The sequence below is a fragment of the Desmodus rotundus genome, chromosome 1, assembly GCF_022682495.2.
Source record: "Desmodus rotundus isolate HL8 chromosome 1, HLdesRot8A.1, whole genome shotgun sequence".
NCBI lineage: Eukaryota > Metazoa > Chordata > Mammalia > Chiroptera > Phyllostomidae > Desmodus > Desmodus rotundus.
The window spans coordinates 165964512-165992051 of record NC_071387.1 but is presented as its reverse complement, the minus strand read 5'-3'; the positions used below and the strand labels follow the sequence as shown (position 1 = coordinate 165992051).

At 38.1% G+C, this 27540-nt stretch overlaps 1 protein-coding gene across 1 annotated transcript in view; it reads right to left on the bottom strand.

The window, feature by feature from the left end:
- Positions 1-552: 552 nt before the first annotated feature.
- Positions 553-27540, bottom strand: part of ANKRD31 (ankyrin repeat domain 31) — a 121167-nt gene continuing 94179 nt past the window's right edge. The window contains 8 exon segments of the mRNA XM_045197850.2: positions 553-698; positions 2859-2866; positions 8774-8846; positions 11708-11810; positions 18310-18450; positions 20566-21565; positions 24656-24752; positions 26733-26820. Of these exon segments, the coding sequence (XP_045053785.2) occupies positions 553-698; positions 2859-2866; positions 8774-8846; positions 11708-11810; positions 18310-18450; positions 20566-21565; positions 24656-24752; positions 26733-26820 (1656 nt within the window).

Below are 27540 nucleotides of genomic sequence, written 5' to 3'. Positions count from 1 at the left end.
CTATTTAGAATAATTGGCTCTCAAATCAACACTCAATTCATTTTTTTTCTAAGACTCAGCACAGTTATAATTCTATCTATGCAAATTTATAAAACCTAAAATAAACCTGTAATAATTTTAAATTTTTATTTGAAGATAAATGTCAGAGTAAGTGGGGAAAGGCACTGGGACTTTAAGTTCTTGTCTGAAGTCTCACTTTACCCAGGCCTTTTCAGACCAACCAGCACTCTTGTTTGTATCCTTACTTCCCTTAAGGAATAACTGTTATTTATACTACAGTAGAGGTGTTGATCGAAAGAATTAGTTTTAAATTTATGTTAGTAAAAAGAAAGCCAAAGAGTCAAAATGGTTTGCTTCAAAATTGCCTTTATTTGAATGGCAAAAAAAGTATTCATCTTACTTCAGTAGTTGAAAACTTATGTTTTTTCTTACAATAGTAAACACACATCTTAAGTGTGTGTTAAAACAGGCCCACCAGATCGCAAAGATCAGATATGAACATTAGTTGATAATATGAACTAATACCTAATACATTATTAAGGAAACAAGGCTTTAGAATGTTAGCTCTTCACATTCCACATAGAACTTCCAATGTTGATCCATTATATGGCATGGGAGAAATTCTTGATCGCTGATTAATAGTATCTCATTTATTTGTAGATAATGCGGTATGCTTTGCGTTGACTCTCCGGAAGTTCCTGTTTAAATAAGTGTCAACAAATTAAAGGCTGCCTTTTAAAAATAACATTTAAATTTACTTATTGCGAATCCTAGATCCTAGTCAAGTCTATCAGCACACATAAAAGGCTTTCTGACCAGGTCATTCTTCACATTCTTCACGTTTTCTGTACCTGAGATAAGCTATAAATCAGCACCAGCTGATCTTGGTGGAAAGAAGCCTGTTTGCAGTCTCAGACTCAATGATCCTAAAGCTGGTTTCTTCAGCCTCCCTGACAGTCACAGGGATTCCATTCTCAGAGGGCTCTCTGAGCTCCACATCGTTCAGCACACTGAATCTTATTCCACATATAGTACCAATATGGCCATGAGCTTTGCCAAGCAGTTTCAGTTAGACATACCATATAGTCCTCTGTTCATAATTGTAAGCAATACAAATATTGGCATAATTACACATCTGTGTGGGCATCTGGTGCTTTTGATGCCCAGGAGCCCTTAATCCTTCTCATGCTGACTCTACTCTAATTCGCCCCTGGAAAACCATCCTTTTCCCACACTTGGCCCACATGCTTCCAGTGGAATTTATTTAGATCTAAGTCAATCAGTGAACAGGCATTGACTCAGGGATGAAAACATGACCAATTCAGAGTGGAGTGAGATGCAAGAAATCTTTGTTGAGTCTTCTGGGAAAGAATTCCATATTCTTCCTTTCTGAACTTGAACCTGGAAGCATGTAGCTCTGGGATAGAGAGGAGAGGCTGTTAAGGTGGAGCTGAGAAACAGAAAGCAAGAAAACTGAGTACCAGCCATGCTGTTTGAAACCTGGCTTAAGCCTGAAAACCTCTTCCTGGTCTTTCATATATGAGTAACAACATTCCTTTTTGTGGGGGAGGAAGGTTAAGCCAGTCTGATTTGGGTTTTAAACTATCACAACACGAAGAATTTTAACTTTTTTATACATGGTCCATATCTAAACATAATAATTCCCTTATAGCAGTTCCCCCTTTTTTGGCAGACTTTCTGCAACAAGGTGTCCCACAAAAGTTGGGGGTGAGAAGCATTCTTCTTTCAGAAAAAATCCACAGAAACAGGCTTTAAATATTACTTTACATTAATTTCATTAAGATTCACTTAGCTTCATCAGAGCAAGGAGAGGCCTTATGCACAAAAGCCTACTGTCTCTTTCCAAAGAGTGGGCCTTCCCACAAACGTCAGAGACCTACATAAAGGCACTTGTAAGAGAGGGCCAGTAGCACCTGAGGAGCTTCACCTCATCTGTGACAAGAAATCACCACCATGGTATTCACATAAGATCACCAACAAAACTACATAATGGTAGGCAGCAGCTTCAGAGCAAGCAACTTGCCCATTTTCCCAATTGATATGCTGGATGTAGAGTGGTCCAAACTCGGGATGCTTGAAATACTGTAACAAAATTGTTTGGAAAACAGCACTTTCAGGTGGATAATTGTTAACTTCGTAACTCCTAGAAGCAAAATTTTCAATAAAGCAATGCTAATGTTAACTATATTTTCCTTTTGCCTTCCCATTCCCATCATTCATCATTGTCAAATGAAAAAAAATACCACATATGTGAAATCTTTTTGTAAACTTATAAAGTGTTATTCACTTACTTTGCACTCTCTGTTTGCTGAGAGATGAACCTGGGCTCTCTTGCCTTTAAGACTGTAATGAATTAAGAGAAGGGGACCATTTTAGGCCCACCTCCTCTTTTTTAGCAGGGCTGATTTTATTACTAAAGTCAGTAGCGTGTGATGGTTTTGATTTACTCTATGTTTCTCAACAGGTTAGCCATGATACATCCACAAGACTTAATTGGTTGACCTTCTAGCTAGTAGCCATGCATCTGGCTTCTTTTTCAAAAGGACAGAGAGCAGGGCAGCTAAACCCCCATCTCCATCTCCACTCAAGCTTACTGTCAGCATAATCCATTGCTCAATTTCGTACAATCATGGGACTGTGGGAAAACTTCAAGTGGCTCCTCAGTAGCCATTTCCTGAGGAAATCCATGGAAAATGGTCTGGGAATATGCGTATCACATCACAAAACATAGTTTTAAGACCATTTTCTGCTTATTACAGAATGGCTTCCCTCCAATAATGATCAGACTGAAAGGGAAAAAAGAAGACCGTTCCTTACAATACACCTGTTCTCATCACCTTTACCTCTCATCTTCTGCTGCCTCTTTCTTCTCCTCTACCACCTTTACTGCCCTAGGTATCTCTGAACTCTATCCACCAGGGCACTGCTGCCATTCGAATATTCCAACTAGTGCTACGCTCTACTATCTCCTTTACCAGGATCCTGCACCTTTGGCTGACCACAGTTTTTAGCTTCCAGTTTTCTTTGTTGTTCACATGAAAATTCCCAATTTATCTGCAGGGTTGGAATGAGGGAAACAAAACAAAAAACACACATATACAGAAAACTGAGCTAAACAGAGTAATCCCAAAGTAAGGAAATGTAAGAATATAGCAAATTGATTTCAAATTTATGATCCCAGTTTGAATTAAATTTTGAGTAACCATACAATTGCTAGGTTATTTTATTACAAAATAGTACAAACTTCAAAATTATTTGAATCATTCCAGGCAAATAACATTAAGCACAGTTATAGCCAATGAACTTCACTAACTTTTCTTCTTTTTCTGAAGTTCAGCAAACCTTTAGAGAGAGATATATATGGGTGTGTGTGTGTGTGTGTGTGTGTGTGAGTGTGTCTCCACCTGAAAGCATGAATACTGGTATGTAATAATGTTTTACAAATTACTCGCTTTTTCTTTACTTAAACATGAAACATATTCAGTATAGTATACCTACTTTAGATAAGTGAAAATATATTGTGTGTTCTATATCGGTTTTCTGAGAAATAAATAACCTGTGACTACTGTAGCTAAGGACACAATTTTAGAATCAAGATTCATTTCTGCAGACCCTAGTCTGGGCTCACTCTGTAGCATATTCTGCGGTATCTCCTCTGGCTTCAAGGTTTATATAGCTGCGCTTTTAATGTTTTACCAGTGTAAATGCTCAGAATGTTGCCTGTAGGAATGGTCTTTACCCCACCTTCCCCTCCTGCCCAGGTAACCAACAATAACAGCCCAGGGTGCACCGTACCCTTCTGTAATTTCTTTCAGGGCTCTGCTAATGATATCACACAGCTGCCCAGTACTGGTCAGTATTTTAATCCTTGCACAACCATGAGAGACAACAAAGGGAAAGAATATAATTAGTTAGAAAACCAAGATTTAGATTTTATTTTCTTTATTTAATAATTAATTTACAGTGTTCAATATACTCACTGTTACTTAATAGGTCACACAAAATAGAGACACTTACTTAAATATAAAAGAAAAGTGAACAAAAGTTTCCCCACCAATCCAGTCTGTACTCTTACTTCGACCCTATTACTCCCACCAAGCTTTGGGCCAGTCAGGAGAGATGGGAACAGGTAAAGGGCCCATGAGAAGGGCACACTCGGAAGATCTGCCTCCAGATTGAAAGCTCCCGAACACTGAAGTTGTGCTTCCCTTGTAGCCCTGACAGTCATGTTAGGGGCAGGGAGCTGAGAGGGAATAAAGCAGCAAGATTCACACATCACATATAAAATGTATCTTTTAATAGATGATTTTACTCAGGGTCCATAAGTAATTGTCATTGTTCCATGGAAAGATCTTAGAAAAACTAGGTTGTTGGGGTCGGCAGAAGTAGGAACTGACAGGTAAGACACTGTAACACCAGAAACATACACACACGTAGAGACGCAAGCAGCCTGACCACATCGACTACTTTTTCCAGCCCTCACTGTGGGAGGGTTAAGTGGAACAGTGCTTGAACAGCTAGCTCTGCTTAAGGGGCCAGGCATCTCCTGGCTCTTGGGCCTGAAAGAAACGAGGAGGACTAAGAAGATTAAAAAAGAAGCTCTATCACTGAAAGAATTTTTGTGTATGAGAAATTAGAACCCTGGTAGTAATTTAATCCCTTCATTGGTCAAGTGATGATCATCTTCTTTGCAATGATACCATAGACATCTACTTACAGCTTTGTGACAAAGAATTTTTCCATCAGGAACTGTGAGGACAAGCAATCTACTCCACTGAGGGATAGAAACCTCCTCCCCTTAATTTTCACTTTAAAAGTTTTCTTTTTTAATTTATTGATTTTTAGAGAGACAGAGGAATGGGGGAAAGAGAGAGAGAAGCACTGAGTTGTTATTCTACGTATTTATGCATTCATTGGTTGCTTCTTGTATGTGCCCTGACAGGGGATCGAACTCGCATCCTTAGTGTGTTGGGATGGTGCTCTAACCAACTGAGCTACCTGGCCAGGGCCTAATGTTCACGTTTACTAGAGGTAGATTTCCCTGGGCAAAATACCTCTAAGATCTATAAACAAAGTTTCTAAACAGAAGCATATTCAGCAGCCCAGTACAACTAAGAAAATAGCCATTTATGTGGACGTTTGGCTCTTCTTGTTGTCCTTCAGCTCCAACAAGAAGTGCACACTAAGAAGCCATTCTGCTTATGCATAAACTAGAGAGAAGTAAATCTACCACAATTAGTATCACCAAATATTAGCTATTCTGGGCAAGTACACTTCAACTGAATTGCTAGATTCATTACCAGGCCAAGGAATGGGCTCATACAACCATTCATGTTACCTAGTTGTCCAAATTAGCACTTCAAAATTACAAGTTATTTAGATTAAAATAATTTTAACTTTTATCCTCTAATTAAAAAAAATTCCTCTTAATAGGTCAAAAGCAAAAATAATCAGATTTGTTATTTTATCTGATGGTTTACTTCTGAACCACCACTAACCTGTGAACTCTTCATATAACCCATTTTACCTCTCTGGCTCTCTTTCGTCTTCAGTAAAACAGGCTCAAGACTAGTTGATATAATAGGTTCACTCTAACTCAAAAATTACTGGGCTCAGACTTCCATAATTTATTCGTACAAACTAAGCATTCCACATTTCATCAGAAGTATGGGATGAAACTTTGCTTCCTCTAGTTATAAGTGGAAATGAACATACTTATACATACATTCTCATTCTGAATTAGAAACAGAATTACAACCAAAGGCAAAATGATTAAGAATTATTTTGACAGATTATAAAAATGCATCTGTTCTCGTTATGCTGAGGAAAAAAATTCTATTATGGCTACTTAAATAAAAGCTCACTGTCTTTGAAAAATAAAGGGATCCTAAAGGATAAATATGGTGGTGGATTACTATATGATTTGATATTTAAAACTAAGTTAATAATTTGATATAGATTCACATTAATAAGATGAAAAGTTGTCTGTGAAACTGTACTAGAATCAAAAAATAAAGTTGAATATTATATTTTGAAGTTTAAAACTATGTCAGCCTTCATTCTTTGGGGAGAACAGAGATTCACTAGGTGGTTCCTTAAGCTGAATTGGATTTGAGGTACTTGATTTTACATGTAAGATTGCAGGGTTTTTGTGTCTTTGTAGTACAATCATGAACCCTGGAGTTCTACTCAAAAAGGAGGTCCTAAATGGCCTAATGTATACAAAATAATCTGGGTCAGGGCCTGGCGCAGGGCAGACACTCAACAGAGAACTAGTTTTCTTCTCTTTCCTCCACCTTATGAGTTAGGTCAAAAGAAGATTAATCATGATACTAGTATGAAAAACATGATGATGAAAATAATGAAAAAGAATCAAGAGTTGTAAATAGGAGCGGAAATAAACCCTCTGCTTTGTTATCACGCCCCATCTTCCTTGGGTTTTCAAGGTTTAAGAAATTCTTAACCACATAAAACAGAAGCACCTGTGAATGTTTGTGCTCTATTACATATGCTTTTACAGAGAAATGAGCACAATAACAGCACTGAAATGGTGAATGTTCTTTAAAGTCACTTATTTACGACAGATTATCAGTTAAGGACCATTTTCATTAAAAACAAGAGAGTCTCTTTTTTTCTGAAAAAGAATGTTCTATTTTCAAATGAACAAATGATGTCAGGTCCCCATGAAAGAAAATTCTGTAATTAGTGTGCACGAAATGATGACTTGGGAAGAGAAGCTTTTCAGGAAGATGTTTCTCTCTCTCTCTCTCTCTTTTTGCCTAGAGAAATATGTTTAGTTTAATGTGCTTTAAGTGTCTAGGTACTATAGTGACAGGGGACATAAATATATACAGTTGGTTTTCCAGGGAAATATTAAAATATGGTCTAGCTTAACAGAATGTTTTTTTAAAGAATTTTGTGCCCTGGTGGTGGCTCAGTGGATTGAATGCTGGACTATGAACCTAAAGGTCACTGGTTTGGTTTCCAGTCAGGGCACATGCCTGGGTTGTGGGCCAGGTCCCCAGTACGGGATGCACGAGAAGCAACCACACATTGATGTTTCTCTCCCATTCTTTCTCCCTCCCTTCCCCTCTCTCTAAAAATAAATACATAAAATCTTTAAAAAAAAAAAAAAAAGAATTTTGTGAAAAATATGTCAATGTGCCCTAGCTGGTGTGTCTCAGTGGACTGAGTGCCAGCCTGTAAATCAAAGGGTCGCTGGTTCGATTCCCAGTCTCGGGCACATGCCTGGGTTGCAGGCCAGGTGCCGGGTGGGGGGCATGTGAGAGGCAACTACACATTGGTGTTGTTCTCCCTCTCTTTCTCCATCCCCTCCCCTCTAAAATAAACAAATAAAATCTTTAAAAAAAGAAAAGAAAAAAATGTCAATATGTCTATACATGGTGATCACAAGTTATGCAGACATTTGGGAATGTTTATCTCCCATGCTGTACTGAAATATCAGTGAAGATTCCCTCAATAATACAGAATAGGAGCTACCACCAACTAAGCAGAGATGAGAGAGGCTTGGGATGAAGTTGTAAAATTTCAAGGAAAAATACACTATAGACTCATTCCATTTTAAAGCTTAAAAGGACTTTAGAAATAAACACCTCAGGGATTTCATCTATGGAATTTAATTTTTAAAGGCTGTTGTTTGTTTGTTTAAAATTGTTAGTTGGAAACAACATATATACTCAAATTTGTTAATATACCACATTTTAACACTTGAGTCCAACAATACACTGACTTGAGTCACTGATTTCACTAGTTTTCTTTTTGTGAAACTCAGAATAAAACTCTTCCAGCATTTCTGATTAAGAGAAGAACATCTTTAAATGGTGAGATTAAAATTTTTTATCACTTATCTTCATGACTCGGGATCTTCTTGATACCATGAATCCAAAAGTAGATATTGAGGTTGCTGCTACTTGTCCCACAAAATGTCAATATATATTATCTGATTAATGAAGTTTAGGAAATGTTGGTTAACAAAGCTAAACTGATTCCTTTATAATTTCTCATAAAGAAGGGGAGGAAAAGTGGGAGGGAGAGATAGCTTTCTTGAATTTCTGGTTCAGAAAATGTGAGAGTCCATCACTCTTATATCTCATAATTAGAGACAGAAAATTTTGATAAAGGAGATATTAATTAACCTAAATCCCATTTACCACTTGTCGATTTCTTTACCAGAAATTCTCAGCCTGCTGAGATCTAGTCATGTCCACCTATTAAGACAGTCAAAAATGGTGATGGAAGGAGACCTGACTTGGGGTGGTGAACACACAATACAATATACAGATGATGTGTTACAGAATTGTACACATGGAACCTACATTTTATTAACCAATGGCATCCCAATAAATTCAATAAAAAAGTAAAAAAAACCCACAGTCAATCACAAGTAATCCAGCCTTAAAGTAGCAGTCCTTTGAATGACGTTCATGTGTGCACTCGTTCATGCGGTGAGCACTGTTCAGTGAGCACTCGCCCAGACGCTACTGTGTGCCAGGCACTGGGGAACAGAATAGGAAGCAAGGGCTCATAAAAGCTTCTCTAAACTCAAAGATCTTCTCAGTCTACCAGGGGATTAAAATTAGATAACCAGCAATTATTTATAATGTAGCATTTTATAATACAGAGTATTTAAAATGATATCATAAGATTTGAACACCTATTTGCACAACAGTGTCAGAATCTATATTCTTATAAAAGTAAATAAAATTTAAAAGTTTCCCCCATTTTTAAAAACATCTTATCCAAATTTTCCCTTTCCAACACCTATTTGCTTGCTTCCTCTACTGGCTCATGTAAATAAGGCACGTCTGAAAGTGAAAGGGTAGGCTACTAATAATTTTGCCGGGTTAAAGGACTGCCTAGGTCAAACCAGGATGCATGGCACCCTCAGTCCCAAAAAAACATATTCTGAACGGTGTGATCGTGAAAAAGTGTAAGAGAACAGCTTCTGCTCAGCGTCTGCAGTAGGCTGACGAAATCCACACCGACTCACCTTCCCTTCCACGAGCACATACTGACATGCAGAAGAGGGGACAGGCTTCTCCCCTGAATGCTTTACTTATAATATGATAAGACAGTTTACATTTTTCTAACTTGCCACGTCTCTGGATTTCTGTAAGGTACCAAAAAACCAGGTACAGAAGAATCCTAAATCAAGAAGGTCCAAACAAAACTCCAACAGCAGCCTACAGAATGCCAGCGGGACCTGCCTATAGACTCCTAGTCCTAGATCAAGGTAGCAAGAAATGGGTTGGCATACTGGCACCTCCGCAGTTCTCAAATTAGCATTAATATTTTTTGAAATATCTAAAGGAAAGTAAGTCAGGATTTAATAACAAGAAACTATAGTGTTGATGACAGGAACAGCAGTTGAGAAGACATTTTTTTGTTTCATGCTCGCTTAGCAGGGAACTGTGGTCCTCGTGAGGAAGGAGGTACATGGCTGGGGTGGGACACTCATGCCTAGCTCTAGAAAATCCGAAGGGCAGAGAACTTTTGTGATATAAGGAAGAATGTATATTTCTGCTTTGATGTTAGAACCTAAGAGGAGAAAGAGTTTGTTTGGCTTTCCTTTGTGTGTATGTGTGTGTGTGTGTAAGGGGGAGGAGAGAGGCAGGGGAGAGAGATCCTGTGGGCACTACAGCAGGTACACTTTTGGAATCAAAATGAAGGGCTGAATGTATCAAGTTTTCAAATTATCATCTGCATAAGAATAATATTCTACTAGTCATTCAGAGTTATAGGTTTAGAGTAATAGGTCAGTCTGACTGCATAAGAATCACCTTTAAAAATTCAAGTTCCTAGCTCTGGCCTGGTCCCATACATCAAAAGGTTACAGGTTTGATCCCCAGTTGGGCTGAGTAGAGAGGCAACCTATCAATGTTTCTCTCTCCCCCTTCCTCTCTCTCTCAAATCAATAAACATATCCTCTGGTAAGGATTAATAAAAAATTCAAGTTCCTGGACTCTACTCCAAGATTTGATTAGACCGACCTGCAGTCAGGGTTAGGAACCAAAGACCGTAAATTACTACCAAAACTACTTTTAGTTTCTTAAGCCCTTTAACTTCACTGCAATTGTTTTACCAGATGTTTCCCCCCAAATGATAAAAAGCACTTTTGAGGCTGTCTTCAGAAAACTGAGAAAAATGTATTCTATTCTTAAGCCAGTGTTAGAGACAAAGGAAGGCCCTAAGAGGTTACGGTGGATTAGGTACCAAATTTGGAGAGGAAAGTGCTTCGAATTATTGGGGTTTATTGTAAGGAAGGGAAAAATCCTGGAGCACCTGGATTAGGGGCTTGGTGGTAGTAAACCGTTTGGTTCATGACTCTGGTTATCACAGTATTATTTTCTATTTTGTACCTCCTCTCTACCTGCATTGTTCCAAACTAGTCTGAGTCAGGGAAACTTGGGGGTGGGGGGAAGAGGAGCTGCTACAGCAGAGAAGGGTAAACTTAACATTAGTTATGTCTGTTTTCCAAAAATGTGTGCTGCCCCTTTAAGATCACTTCAAAATCTGCTGCTAACTGGTGAAGACTACATTCTTTTCAGTTTTTTCAGGCTAAGATTGTATCAGGTAAATCATAATTGTTGGCTGCAGAGAAGAAAAATACTATTTTTTCCCCTTTATAGGACACTTAAAAAAATCTACCCAAAGAAAGTACAGCATATATTCAGAAAAAGAAATTATGAGGGGAGGGTATCATCTCTTAAATTCTCCCAGAATCAACTGTAGTTAGAAATGGAGTACTGTAAACAAACAGATAATAACAAGTGTTGGTGAGGACATGGAGAAATTGGAAGACTTACACATTGCTGATGGGAATGTAAAAATGGTTCAGTTGTAGGAAACAGTTTGGCTGTTCCACAAAAAGTAATATATATAATTACTATATGATATAACAATTCCACTGCTAGGTATATACCCCAAATAATTGCAAACATATACTCAAACAAATACCTGTATACATGTGATCACAGCAATAGCCAAAAAGTGGCATGACCCAAGTGTCCATCAAAGGATGAATGAATAAACAAATTGTGGTATACATGGGATACAATGGGATATTATTCAACCATAAAAAGGAATGAAATACTGGTAGATGTTACAGTGGGGATGATCCTTGAAAGCATTATGCTAAGAGAAAGGTGCCAGACACAAAAAGTTATATAGGGTGGGGCAAAAGTAGGTTTACAGTTCCTATGGGAAATAATATAGTCATTAATAAAAAAATAAAGAACAGACAGTGTCACAAACTCACAACTGTAAATCTCTTTTTGGCCCACCCTGTACACTGTATGAATCCATTTTATGACACATTTATGACAGACAAATCCATACAGACAGAAAGCAGACTGACAGATCCCAGGGGCTGGGGGGAGTGGAAAATGGCAAGTAACTGCTGGAATGAATGGGTGTGGGATTTCTTTCTGGGGTGGTAAAACCAGGTACCGAAGACCTGTACCTGGAACTACACAGGTGTTTGGAACTACACAGAAGTGGTGGTTGTACAACATTGTGAATGTACTAAATGCCACTGACTTGTTCGCTTTAAAATGGCTATTTGAATGTTATGTGAATTTCACTGGAAAAAAGAAGACCCCCCCCAAAAAAAATGTTTGGGTGTATTTTCCCTGTAACTAAAAAATGGGTGTGGGTGTGCACATACCTGGAGGACAAGGTTGATGTTGCTGAGGTACCAAGTCTGGTTCGGGAAGTATGGGTACTTCCTCAGAAACATACTTTAAAAGCTCCTTCCCCAGATATGTTACCTGCATATAATTAAAAAACCATATACATTTCATAGGTAGCAAACTGTTACTTTGGTAAAGTATAGACTGTTGTATATTATGGATTGGTAAACTTCCACCTTCTTTTATTAGAGCATAATGACCCCCATTTGTTTACATCTATGGCTGCTTTTGTGCTACAAGAGGATCAAGCAGTTGCAACAGAGACTATGCCCATGAAGACTAACACATTTATTATCTTGCCCTTCACAGGAAAAATCTGTTGACCTCTGTTGTGTATCATTAATTCTCTCATCCATTCCTTACTCAAAAATCATTAATTTGGCACTTGATACTTTATAACTTTAAAAAATTATGTTGCATTAATAAAATTAAGCCACAAAAGTAATGGTACTTTTCAAGAAATCAGATACTTAACTGATTAGATTAATAAACATTTTGGGTCTATAGATTCAAGTTTTCTTGTTATGGTTTGTTTGTGAACTTAACTATTGTTTATCAGCCCAAAAGGTTAGAGCTTAGAAATAACTACACATGAATGGACTGACAAATACCTGCCAGAAATGTTCTAGGCCTAAGGATCTCTGGGTTCCCCATTCTTAGTTCTAGGTCAGTATGATAATATGCCCCTAGAAGCTAGGCTCACTGTTGCTAAACCAAGTCTCAACTTGAAGATCCCTCCAAGATGCCTTCCTATAACCTTTAAGCTCAGGAAATGACCCACATCTAGGCTCCCGTAACTTCTGTGCTCATATTTCTGTCAAGGCACTCCTCCCATTTAACTGAAATTATGTGTCAATGTATCTGTTTCCATTAAACTATAAGCTCCTTGAAGACAGGGTCTGTGTCATATTCATTTTATACTCCAGCATTTCACATAGTGCCTGACAATACCGGGAGGGGGGGAATCTCTTAAGTCCCAGTTCTTAAGCAAGATTCTTAAATTCTCTGAATCTCAGTTTGTACATCTGTAAAACAAGTACCTCCACTTAGTAAGTTGTTCTGAGGATTAAAAGAGATAACATATGAAAAGCATTTGGCATACTGTCTAGCACATCATCAATAAATGCTTGTTACTGAACAGAGCGAGGAAGGCCTAGGGGATAGGGAAGGGTTAGGCACCCTTTGAGCTCAATCCCATGACCAAAGACTGGTAATGGAAATGACACAGACCTGGCCTACCCAGTGTGCTAAAACCCCTACTTGCCATGGAAAAAGGAGAAGTGAGGCCCCTGAATGCCATCTGTCAGTTTTCCAGAAACTAACAAGAAACAAGGGATTTTGCTCATCTTATGCCCCGACAATATTCAATACACTTTATGCACTCATCAATATGCAGGCTCAGTATGTTTTCACCTGTATCTCAGATTTAAAGTACATTGTTACCGGTTAGTGCTGGGCAATATAAAGTGGCAAAATAGTACCTTAGTGGCCTTAGAGATCTTAAAAATACCAATGGGGTAATCTAGACACACAAAGAATAGAACTTTAAGAAAATCCACTGAGCCCTGGCTGGTGCTTCAGTTGGTTGAATGTTGTCCCATGCACCAAAAGGTCGCAGGTTCACTCCCCAGTCGGGGCGCGTATGGGAGGCAACCTATTGATGTTTCTCCCTCATATCAATGTTTCTTTCTCTTTCTCTCTCTTTTTTTTCCCTCTCTCCTTTTCTCTCTCTCTAAAATCAATAAACATATCCTCAGGTGAGAATTTTAAAAGATTAAAAAAAAAAAAAAAGAAAATCCACTGAGTTAAAAATCTTTTTTTCCACAAGACAGAAGCGATTTATTGAACAAGGACAGTAATGAATAGATCCCTAAATGAACAGGCGCTAGGTCACTTCTGGAAATGGTCCATCTCATAATAGTGCCTCTTCTCCAGCTGGCTAAAGCATAAGGGCACCAGCCTATCCTAACGTAACAATGAAACACACTGCTCACGTTTGTGGTGATGCTGGCGTAAACAAACCTACTGCACTGTCAGTAGTATAAAAGTACAGCATATACAATTATGAACAGTACATAATACTTGATAATGATAATAAAATACTATGTTACTGGTTTGTGTACTTGCTATTCTATTAAAAAATAATAAAGCATAAGGGCAAACAGTCCTCACATCTGCCTATGACTCAAACACTGATTCCTGGACTAAATGTCATTAGATGCAAATCTAGCTCATATACCTGCTAAGACAGAGGCTAGGTTCTTAGGGTCTTAGACTGCATAGTCTCCAGCAATCTCAGCAACTTCACCACCCAAAACCCATTTTGATGAAGGGCACCTGGTGGGATGCTACCTTCCCCCAGATGAGGACAAGTAAGAGACTCGTAGCTCAGGGTAAAGTGTGCTCTGTGAAGATTCCTGTAGGTGGTTGTGTTCTTGCTTTTCTGAAATGTAAAACTAGAGGGGTACTTCACCCTGAGGCCACTGATGCTTTCCCTGAAGCTCTTAATAGCAAAAGATCCATTATTCCTCAGAAACCAGGCTAAGCTATTCCTTAACATCATATTTAGGGAAGAAATGGGGTGTGGAGTGTGGGGGTGTGCATGTGTGCATATTTGGGGTGGATGGATGATTCAGTCAGCCACTATTCTGGAAATGCAGTGAATGGGCCAAGTGAAATGATCACTTAACTTATCTTGGTTAGGTCGCTGAAAACATTAAAGTACAGCATTAGCTGTCATTAATTGCAGTAATAAATGTTTCTCTATACCTTATGTACCAACATGTACCAAGAAAATAATATAAAACACAACCTTCCTTTGAATATTAAAGAAGTGTCTAAGAATTTGTTTTCTTGCTGGGACTCCATTTTATTTGGAAGTACCAGTCCATTTTTCATGTCTTTATAAAAACCAGTTATTGGTATTGACTAATGAGAATTTCTTTGCAGATGATAAATGACTGTTTTAATTCCATTTCAACTTTTAAGAAGCAAGTCAACAAATTTTCACTATTCCAAGAGGAAGAAAGAGGAAAGGATGATTGTTTTGAATCTCAGAGGGGAGTAAAAAGACAAAGTTCATTTGTTTAAGTTTGTTGCAACATAAAAACACATTTGGGCTAAGAAAATTAAAACACTTCTCAAGGAATTCAGAAGACAAGATAGAAAGTAGTATCGAAGTGTAGTAACTGCCTCGGAAGAGCTGAGCCTGGAGAAATGACAGGTATCTTTCTACTACTCACCTTCTCCCAACCACCATCCTGGAATCTCCCCTTTCTTTACTTCCCCCAGACACCTATGCAGTTAGAGGCGAGAGAAGGGCAGTAGGCCTTTCACATTATTTATGTCTTCAGGATTCATACTTCCTGGATATTTGTATTTCAAAAGGACCTACATCTCCAACCCTCTCCTCTGAGTAGAAGCTGGGCTCACAGGAGGTTTACGTTCCAACACATTGGGAGAGTAATTAATGGACTGAATGAGGCTGTCTGTCCAGATCAACAGTTTCCGTCACTTTCTACATTCCCACTCCACCTTTTCCATATCTTAATGTTCCTAATCATGGTGGTGGGAGAAATTTTTTTAGAAAGTGTGTAGGGTGAGGGGAAACCACAGAGAAAAGGCAATACTACATCCAAAGGAATAGAGGTATAAGGGTAGAAATTCAGACACGAAAGCACTGGAATGAGAAGTACGTTTGCACAAGAGATCTATTCGTGCTCCTTGAGTCACCACCCAAAATGGCAGTCTACTTTTTATCTGCCTGACCCTAGTCCCCGGCATTCACAAAAATGAACTGTCATTCCCTTTTGTATGATTTTCTTACTGCTATTATATCACAGAAAGGCATTTTTCCTGTGGAAGTGGGCAATTTTTTGCTGCACAAGAATAAGCTTTGCAGAAAGTCATAAAGGCAGCGAAATGATTCTGTGTGTTTTGAGTTTAGGGCATCCTGTTTCCAATGAAAGGAAGTGGGCCTCCCTTGTGTGCGACTGTTGTAAATGTAAAAAACAGTGGATAGGGAATCACTGTACGCTTGGGTTCTAGTCCTGGTTTTGGTACTTACTGGCCTTAAGGCCAATCAGGTCACTTAACTGCCTGCAACCTGCTTTCACATCTGTAAATAAAGATTATAGTTGACCTTCTGAACTCACAGGGTTTTTTGTGATAGAATATACACAGAAGAATTTTATAAACTACACTGTGCTATGCACATCCTAGCATCTCCAGTCAGAAAGGTCTTCAGAGACCATTTAGTGCTACTACTTATTTTTACACATAAGAAAACAGGTTCAGAAGAGTTAAAATGACTTGACTTAGATCAGTGATTCTCACTCAGGCTGCACATTAGAATTACTTGGAAAGCTTTTTTAAAAATGCTTTTAAAAACCTGGTTTTTAACCCAGACTATTAGATCAGAAGCTATGGAGCTGGAGTCCACTAGGCGCTGGTAGTTTTTAAAAGCTCCCCAAATGATTCTAATGTGTGGGCAGGGTTGACAACTGTTGCCCACATCATGTAACTCATCAAGGGTGGTATCAGGAACAAGCATGGTCTCCTGTCTCCCACGGAGAAACCAGTCTGCCACATCAGGAGGACGCCTAGGAGACTGTGTCAGTGACTGCAAACAGTGAGCCCAGTGGGAGTAAGCATCAGGCCCAGCTGCTGGGGTGGGAAGTGTGAGTCATTTCTGTGTCTAGTGGCTCTGTCATTCTGTCTTATGCAAGATAAGACCTAATTTTTTGGCATTTCTTGCCTGACAACCAACCATTCCTGGCCCCCAGCCCCACCAGCATTCTTAAAACTAGTCAGTTGAAATGTTCACATTTAGCAATGTAACAAAAGCTCTTTTCATCAAGAAGTGACTGAATTCAGGAGTTACTCCAAGACAAGGAAAGGTACAGGCCGTTTCTGTGGTAAATTTTAAAAGAGGCTTTTAAATATTGTAAACTCTGTATTTTAATAAAGAAACTCACTGGGGTAGTGTTTCTCAGTCTGGAGTATTTACTAGAAGTACATGCACGGCCTACAGAAATTTTAAAAACTGTTTCTGTTTTTAGGATAATTAAAAGAAAATACAATACAGCTCAGATAATCTGTATGGATATCTTATACCCAAGAATTGCCCTAATATCGGTTTCCACATTTGCATTTGGCTTCACTATCATATGGGTGTTAAACAATACAACTCTAATTGACATGGCTGGTGAGGAAAGATCAGAAGCAATGTGATATGTAAATGAAGTACAGAGTAAGGGCTAAATGATGTGACAACAGCTGTTCAAAAGCAGGAAATGCAGTAGTTCCAGCAGAGAAAAAGAGTGGGAGATGAGTCATCACTAGGTATGTGGTAGCAGAGGTGTGTCAAGCTCAAAAGAACCTAAGCTATAGCAGTCACTGCCACATTCACACTGTGAGCACAAATTCAGTTTCAGCAAAATGATACAATCTATCATAAGTTTAAGAAACTCTGTGAAAAAGGGAATTTCCATGGGTTAAGTGTTAATTACTAATATGCGAATATGATTCATGAATCCATGGAAAGGACTGGGCAGGACGAATTGAAAGCAGGTGGTCTGCTGACACCAAGGGTTGGAAATTTAAAAAAAAAAGGACAGACTATAAAGCAGAGAAAATTCAAAACGTGCTGATATAACTGAAGGAATTGAAATACTGTTCTGGAAGCACCTGCCACAAAGGTGGAGGAGACCAGAATGAAGAGTTCAAGGACACAGACGAAGAGCAGGGGTTAGGGGAAAAGGTGGGCAGAGCTAAACTGGGCACAAAAGGAGAGAGGAAGCTGTGCCTTCTATTAGTGCTGGACTGAGGCTTACTATAAGAGCTAGCAGAGGCAGAAGACATCTGCAGTTCTGTGAAACAGTCATGGGAGATGTCCAATTATTCACACTTTCCTGGGTGCTTCACTGCAAGACTTCCCTGAAGTGGTGCCATAGACATCTGGAGGTGGCTGAGCATCGGACCTCAAGGGTGTCAGTCATTAGTAGTTTTCAAAGTGGGGGACAGACTGGGTTTATACATCAGAAGACAGACTGAAGGGGAGGCTAATAAGTCTGGGAAACCTAAATGAAAAGAAATATTTCTTTGACAAGGGCTAGCAATTCATAGATAAGACTATGTTCAAACATAAAGGTGCACCATAATTTCTGTGGGTCTTAGGTCCCTTGCCCATTCCTTCTGCCTTTAGGAGAAGATTTGGTCAGAATACTGATAACATATTAATAAATGATTGATATATCAGTGGTTCCAAATTTTCTATGTGGAATCACAAAGACCTGAAATCACTTGGGGTCAAGAAAATTGGGGCATTCAAATTTTTGAGACTAAGTAAAGAACAAGGAAGGAGAGGCTCAGTCAGCTGTGCAGCCTTGCCCCTGGGGAATTCTTGCCAATAGGAGTTGTGGGGAAAAGCACGTAGCATATTGCAGAAGGACACCTGGGGACAGAAACAAGCTTGAAGAACTTTCAGATTTCTTTTTTAAAAAAGAAGTAAGTAGTTTTATCATAAAAAATGGTACCTTCCCATTTTAATAAGAAGTTAAACTTAAGAATGACCCACCTTACTCCAAGCATAATTCCAGGTCACATAACTGTCACCTCCTAGAAGATCCTTGAGCCAGGTGACTGGGTTTTGATAAATCTGACCATTTTCTACCTTAATTTTACCACTCAATAAAACACTGGCTTTGTGGGTAGTCTCCTGAAGAAAAGAATATTAAAAAAAGATGATATATGTAAACTTCTGCTTCTGGCCATGATGAAGTAACAGGGACCAGATTTACCTTAACATCTGGCACAACCAAAAACAGATACAATATATAAAACAATGGTTTAACAATCCTCAAAACTCAGTAAGAAAACAAGAAACCAATAAAAATTGGACAAAAGATTTGAACAGACACTTCACCAAAGAATAAATATGAGGACAAATAGCACATGAAAAGATGCTCACCATAATTATTATGAAATGCAAATTAAAACCATAATACATGTACTATTACATATATACATATATCTACACTACATGGTAGCATGGCTAGAGTTAAAAGACTCATCATACTAAGTGTTGGCTAAGTAAGGATGCAGAGGAATCACAACTCGCATACATAGCTGGTAGGAATGTAAAATGTTACAAACAACAACTTTGGCAGTTTCTTAAAAAGTTAAATATACACTTACCACATATAATTCAGCCACCCCACTCATAAGTATTTACTCAAGAGAAATGAAAGCCTATGTCATACCAAAACTACATATCAATGTTCACAGTAGCTTTATTTGTAGTAGACAATAACTTGAAATAATCTAAATGTCTACCACAGGTGAACTGATAAACTAGTATATACATACAATGAACTACTACTCAGCAATAAAAAAGAATAAACCACTGATACATGGTACAAGGATGAATATCAAATAATTATGGAAAGAAGCCAGGCAAAAATAAATACATATGGTATAATTCCACTCACACAGAATTTTTGGAAATGCAAACTAGTGTATAGGGGCAGAGCAGACCAGTAAGTGCCTAGAGAGTGGCACGGGAAGGGAGCAGATGAAGGAAGCACACAACAGGACACAAAGAAATTTGGGGGCTTGATGGACATGTTCATTATCTTGCTTGTGGTCATGGATTCATGGGTATATACCTATGTCAAAACTTGTCAAACTGTATACTTGAAGTATGTGTAGTATATAGTATATAAATTACATCTTAATAAAGCTATGAAGGGAAAATAGCTGAAATATGAAAAGTTATATTGAAATTTTATTATAGCTGATCCAGAGAAGTAACCACAACTGTCAAAATACAAGTCAATGTAACTAATTTACTGAATAAAATATGATTTGCTTTGACTAATCTGAGGTAGGTACTACTTAGCAATAAATTGGTTCACAGGCAAGCAAACAGGAATTATCAAGGGATCTGAGATGAAGCTACTAATTTGGTCTTTAAATTACAGTTTGGAGCTTTAAAATCCATTTTTTTGCTCTTAACTTGTAAGTAAGTAAAGCTTACTAGGAAAAGCCTTATTGTCCGGAAATGGAAAGGGCTGGAAACACGGGTCATTCAGATTCAGTCCCAGTCAGCCTGGACTGGTATCTGTTGAACTGGTCCATCAGCAAGGATGCACTCCAGGACCCAGAAATCTTTGCCACTCTGTATTCCTCTTTCAAAAACTGAATGTCGGGAGAGAGGAAAGGAAGCCTCTTTTGTTGGCATTTCTAGTACCACCACTTTTTTTCTCTTCTATTTTTATGCATATGTGATATTGTTTTAATTGAATCAGATGTATGCAAACTCCAAGTCAGTTGTGTTTGTAAAAACAAACTGAGCTTCTGTGGAAGATGAATTTATACTTTTTTTAATTTTAATTTTTTATTGTTATTCAATTAGAGTTGTGTGCCTTTTCTCCCCATCCCTCCACCCCACCCCAACCCAACCCCCCTCCTTCCCCCGAATTTATACTTATCTCTTATTAGGGGAAGCTTTAACAGTACACTGGTAGTTCCCAAAATTTTGGAATCAAAGCCAGCTCCAACTTATTTTTATGTTGTCCTTATTTATATCCTTCCTGGTGCAATATAATTGACTAATTCTGGTCTGAGAGCCCAAAGGTGCTTGTGACTGAAATCTGCAGGGCAATTCTGAGCATGATGTCACTTGCTAAGAAGATAGTGGTTGTGTCCCTCCATTCAAGAAGCCCAGTCAAACCCCATTTCCCTAATTGGAGTTAAATGCCTACACTAAGTAACACGAAAACTTCACTGATAAAATTCACATGATTTTAGAGAAAAAAAAAAAAAAAGATACCTGTGTTTTGAATTCCAAAATGTTATTTCCTGGGTTAATTCTTCCTAGTACTATGAGATCCTTTATCTGCATACATTTCTTTTTAGGAGCTGTGCTGTGGTGTAAAGGCTTTTTTGTAGAATGCTGCCGGCCAGGCCCAGAGGAGGAGGTGCTCTGACTGTCATTTGCATGTGGAACAGCAAAAGCTGGTTTTTTAAGATAGGGTTTCATCTGATGGCCCATATCACTGCCTAAGTCATCAGTATCCTGATGTGTCAGGGTTTCTGATGCCCCCCTAGGTGGTTGCTGGGAAGGTGTTTTCCTTTTTCCTCTTTTTGGATCACAATTGGAAAAAGCCTGACCACAAATGACAGTTGATGGAGGGGCATCATTTTGGGCAAATACACTTGTGATTTCTGAAGTATTTAATGTGCCAGTTTGTGCTGAAAGACTATAGGACTCATGACCTTTGGCTGTATTTTCTGTAAGATCATTTTCTTCTTGTGAATATTCTGCTGGAGCAATAAAAGCAACAGGTTGGGATGGTAATTTAGTCTTTTTAGTGCCATCTGAAGGTCTGGATTTTGATGACCCATCCAAGTTATAGTCATTGACATTTTGTCTAGAATTCAGCTCATTTCCAGGAAATTCTTCCCTTCTCACTGTCTCTGAATTTAGACAAGTGTTGGTATTTTGGCTGTCGTTCCAGGATTCCAGAGACAACTGTGTTTCCTGTGTGCTTCCACAAACAGGGCTGATGGGAGAAAAGGGACCTAAGGGGGGCTGCACTGGGTTTTCCAGACTGGTAAGCTCTTGGCCTTCCTTTTCACAAGAGCTCTCTGAGCTGGATAGCGGCTTCCTCCAACTAAGACCAGATACAGAGGTAACATTCTTATAGTTTTGAATTTTCTGGCTTATTTTTTTCTGTGTTTTTGCTACAACTAAGAGGCTCTTCTGTCTTGTGGCCAAGTTAGCCAGTTGTTCTCTCAGGACACCATGCTTAAATGATTCTATAGATACCCTGTGGGGAAGAAATAGAAAGAGACAGAAATACAAACACAGTAGAAAACTTTTTTAAAACAGTCATTTGCATTTTAAAGATACTTTGTCTCAATTCAAATTTGATCACCTCAAAGTACACAAGGGTCTGTCTCTGCAGTGTATATCCTTTGAGAGGAGGCTGACCCTTTACTTGAGTTAGCCTTTTTAAGGAGGTAACAGTGTTGTTATCCACATTTACATCCACATTTATATTGATATCATTATTTAGCAGTTATGAGTCAACCCTAAAAGAAAAACAAAACTTGGGCAGTCTATCGAGATATCTACCAGTCCTTTACTTGGAAGCTAGCAATTGACGGCCAAGGAGAAACATCATTCTTCTTCATTCATATATTTATATATATAAGCTAATATATAAACTAATTCTTAATATATATCCATAAAGAATTCTTCTAGAGAATATGTATATATTCTCTACCTGTTTCGTGTGGAAAGGTGTGTTAGGAAGTAAAATTTGGGAGTAAGTTCCACTCAAGTTCCCTTAGCTATGGAGGAGTGAGATTATTTTGTAAATGGTTATACCTGGATCTGAGCTGGATCTGAGAAATTCAGTTCAACAATTACTGTAATTGTACTTTGAACTTGTACTGAGGCATTTTCAAGTCCAGGGGGACTGCCTACACAAGCATTATCCTGTGTGCCTCCCCCAAACCAAATCTCTCAGGAGCTTGAGGACTAAGTGGGAGGAAATGACTCATTCACACCTCTGTCTTTTGGTTATACCCACCTATTTCACAGTTATCTTCAGGATATCTTGACACCTTATTTCCAGTGGTTCTCAAACTTTTTGTTCTCAGGAATTTATACTCTTAGAAATTACTGAGAAACCTGAAGAGCTTTGTTTATATGGGTTTAATCTGTCATTATTTACTGTTTTAGAAAGTAAAACTGAGAAAACTAAAAATACCCAAGCACACATTCCATTAGCTATTAGAGTGACGATGCCATCACACATCATGTGGCCTCAAGAAAATTCCATTGTACACTCAGAGAAGGAGAGCAAAGTAAGACAAATAACATCTTAATATTCTTATAAAAATAGTTTTGTTTTCACAGACCCCTTGAAATGGTGTCAGGGACCATTAGGAACCATCCTTTAAGAGCAATTGTTTTAAGGGAAGCAGGAATATAGATATCTGTTTCTTCTATCACAGTTTAGAATTGTTGGTACTGAACTCCAAATAGACTGGGTGTTAAAGCAAGCAGTAGAGGTAAGTGGAAGAAGCAGCAAGAAGGAATCAAATTAGCAAATAAATAGTGGCATAAAATGCAAGAAACTAAATAGAGGAAAAATAAATTAACAACACAGTTAAATCTATGAGAAACAGAGTTCAGACAGAGAATAAAAGTGTTCTTTGGTTTACAGGGTTTTAAGTCTTACAGCAACATTAATAAGGATTTACACTTGAAACCCTAAGTGATCAGCAACTTTCCAAAATTCTAGGTAATTTGTTAATCAAAGGACATAAAAAAAAATTGAAGCTAGCCTTTTCCAAAGTCCCCTAGGAAATATTCTTTAGCCAATTTCCCATCTGTAGATCCTGTAAGCTCACTGGCTGTATACAAAGGCATTTATGATGCTTATTCACTAGAGAGAAAAGCAAAACTTGGAAAAAGATAGATTGATAAATAAAAATGAAAATTGATTTTAAAATAAGTTCAGAAAAAATTTGAATATGCAATAGATGTCAAATGATAAGACAAGAATATAAAAAAATTAGAAAGATTACATGTGAATAAAGAATAGGGTCAAAAAGATATCTGCATATTCATTGCAGTATTATTAACAGCAGTCAAGAAAGGGAAACAACCTAAGTGTCCATCAATGGATGAATGGATAAATAAAATGTCACACACACACACACACACACACACACACACACAGAGGAGTATTATTCAGCCATAAAAAAGGAAATCCTGCCATTTGTGAGAACACAGATGGACCTTAAAGGCATTAAGCTAAGTGAAATAAGTCAGACAAAAAAAAATACCCTATGATTTCACTTATATGTAGAATCTAAAGACATATGTATTTAGTATGTATGTATATACATGTTTACATATGTGTGTGTGTATCACATAGATACAGACAAGAGATTGGTGACTGCCAGGGTAAGGGAGTAGGAGATGGGGGATATGTATGAAGGTGGTCAAAAGGTACCAACCTCCAGTTGTAAAATGAGTAAGTTATGGGGATGCAATGTACAGCATGGTTGCTACAGTTAGTAATACTGTATTGCATATTTAAAAGTTACTGAGAGAGCAGATCTTAAAAGTTCCCATCACAAGAAAAAATAGGGGACATATGTAGCTAAGTATATGAAAAACTAATAAAAATAATACTCAAATAAGAAAAAAAGTATATATAATATCTTTCTCAAAAAGGGATGAGAAAGGGTATATAAATAATATAATCATGATAAAATTTCTTAAGAACCCTGAGAATTTAGAAGTACACAAAATGGCGAAATATACATGATTAAACTGCTTAGGAGGACATTTGTAATAGCAAAAAGAAAAATTATAATGTAAAAAATTTGAGTTTACTAAAGAAAAAAAAATTATTTTTGGGATTCTTGACCGGAAAGGTTTTAATAAAATTCTCGGCTGTACACAACTTTGCAAGGTATTACAATGTCATGTTCTGAGTATTTCCAGTAATAAAGAGGTACAGTTCCCCATGGAGGTAATAGATTAGATAACCTCAAAAAGTTATTTTTTGGCCCTAAGCAACATTTGTGTTCTCTTTTTGTAGTTTATTTTCTTTTAATTCTGACTTGAGGATGTTTATTGATGAGAGAGAGAAACAGAGATAGAGAGAGACAGAGAGAAACATTGATCAGTTGCCTCCTGTACTCAGGTGATCAAACCCTCGATCTAGGTATATGCCCTGGCTGTGGATCGAACTGGCAACCTTTTGGTGTACAGGATGACACTCCAACTAACTGAGCAACCCAGCCAGGAGGCATTTGTATTCTTAAGAAGCTCTAGGCCTTACTATTATAGATAAAAATAGAAAAATCTGAAAACACCTATTTTTTTCACTCACCTGTATTTTTTAGCCAGATCATCCCTTTCTGCCTTCTGTTTGGCAAGCACATTATCCATAACCTCTTTTATCTCCAACATCTTTTCAGTGTATTGTTCTAGAAACATGGTAATAAAATAACAAGTCAGTTAATTGAGAGATAGCAAACGTTAAATTTGGTCACATACGATTCAGCCTTACTATTGATTTTATTATTTCCCTCCCTCTTCCCCAATATCAATGTCCCAGATACAAAAATCATGACTTACTAACTTACAACCTATGGAATTACCCTGAGGTGTTCAGGTAAGAACATTGCACCAAGAAAGAGCAGGCCAGCCTGAGTTCTAATCCTGCTACCTCACTGACTAAGGTCAGTGAACCTGGATGAGTCAACAGCTTTATTTCTTTACAGAGTTGTTGCTTCAGTGGGTGGGAATCCCCATCCTGAGCAGCAAACGTGAGGGGTGTTTCTCCCGTATATTTCAAGCCTAATGGGAGCAGTTTCTCAAAGGGCTGTTGAGAGCATAGTAACTTTCAGTTGAGGTGATAATGGATTCATATCTGGCTTTCTCCTTGAACGCCTATAGGTTGAGACCCTAAAGAGCAAGGGGTTTCCACAGCAGGACAGAGAAAGCTGCTGCTATGTTGGAACTGTCCTCCCTTCCAACAGTGGGTCCAATATACCAAGACCCTGAAGACTTGATGTGGAGCCTGTCCTATGATCCTTCCTATGAGGGCTTCTACCTGAAGGCAGATAGATGCATAAGATATTGTAAATACTAAATAAAATACATGAATCATCATATTTCAGGGGGGTATAAATGATTTTGGATTATTTTCCTCAAAACGTAACAGGTACCACATGTTAGGCCAGGATGAATAGTAGAATGGGTATAATTTAAAAGGAAGTGATTTTAAAGAATCTTCACAGCATGAGTTAGGACAAAAGATAAACTAACAGTTGTATCTTGATACATGAAAGATTGATGAGGTACTTTAAATTACTTTGTTTTTAGCTGACTACTTTTAACATTCAGATATGTATACATCAGGAGCTACTCTCCACCTTGTAAATCGTAACTCAAGAAAACAGAGCTGTGCCTGGACTGGTGTTGCTCAGTGGGCTGTCATCCTGCAAACCCCTGTAAACCAGGAGGTTTCTGGTTTGATTCCCAGCCAAATCTCTGGTTGAGGGCGTGTGAGAGCCAACTGATTGACGTTTCTCTTGTACATCGATGTTTCTCTCCCTCTCTCTCTCCCTCCCTCCCCCTCTCTGTAAAAATAAATAAAAACAATCTTTTTAAAAAGTAAAAGTAGCTGTGAACTATCAAAGATTTTCAAATATTTACTGAAGTTTTGAGAAATTAAGATAATTATTTCAGAAATTAGTGTAATTTACTATCTTGAATCACTAGTGTTTTGTAAACAGGAAGACATCTATGTGGTAAGACGTATCTGCTCATTTGAAAGGTATGAGGATTTGCTTTGCTGTGTCACTACTACACATTCCTTTCCTAATCTGTTATGGGTTACCATAGTTGAGTGAAGCTCAGAAGCCAAGGTAATATACTCTTATCTCTAATCACTATCTTGTGCTTTGTGATCTTCATCTAGACATATCACTAGTAGCTTATTCTTTTTTCTTTTTTATCCTCACCCAAGGACATTTTTTTCATTGCTTTTTAGAGAGAGAGGAAGGGAGAGAGAGAAACACTGAAGTAAGAGAGAAATGTCAATTTGTTGCCTCCCGTACTTGCCTAGACTAGGAATTACATGTGCCCAGACTGAAGATCAAACCCTTTGGTTTTATCTTCAAACAACCTTATGGTTACAGGACGATGCTCTGAGCAACTGAGCCACACCAACCAGGGCCAATAGCTTATTCTGATCATGGTTCTGAGTAGCTCTCAAGTTACTCATGCTATACCTTGAATCTAGGTATCTTTATCAACAATTACATCAACTACTGGTTTGCATCGACTTCTAATGATCTCTCCTGACACTTTACTCTCACATTTTTTGAAAAAAGGCCATTTTTTTCAGCTACTGTGATAAGGTAGTAATGATTCAAACTTGAGTATGAATCCCTATTTACCTGCATCTTCAGGGGTTCTTATTTCAAACTCCAATAAATGTTCTTGTTTTTCTTCTATATCTTGTAGAATGGCACTGATGGTTTGATGCTATCAAATAAAAATATTTAAAACTTCATTATAAGAAATTAGATGTTTCTGATAGGCAACCAACAAATGCACAATAAAAGTGCTAAAGAAAGTGCTATTAAAAATACTAATTTATCAAACAAGGATGGGTATTTGACTATCAACATGGCAGCGTAGGTAAATATGCTTGTCTCCTCACACAACCATATCAAAATTACACCTAAACTACAGAACAACCATTATTCAATACTGCCAGAAATCAAGATGAATGGAAGTCCTACAACTACAGAATTAAAGAAGAAACCACATCAAAACTGGTAAGAGGGGCAGAGAGAATAGGGTGGTCCTATACCCATATGTGATAGATGAAAATTAGGAGGGATATCTTCGGAGTGAGGGTCCATACCAGGCCCCCCAGCCCAGGGTTCTAGTACCAGGAAGATAAGTCTCCAGAATTTCTGGCTGTAAAAACCCATGGGGATTGAGGTTATGGAAGATAGAAAACTTCTGGAGTTCCAGGCAGTTCCTCTTAAAGGGCCCATGCACAGACTTACTCAAATCACTCCTTCTGAGATCCAGCACTGGGGCAGCATCTTGACAGGCACTAAAGGTATAGGGGAGGAACTGAAGTGGCTGGGATCAGCGTGAAAGCTGAGGGACAGCTTTCCCTCAGACAGAAGTGCTGGCAGAGGTCACTGTACCTTTTTTGAGCTCTCCCCACACAGAGCCGGCAGGCAGGTG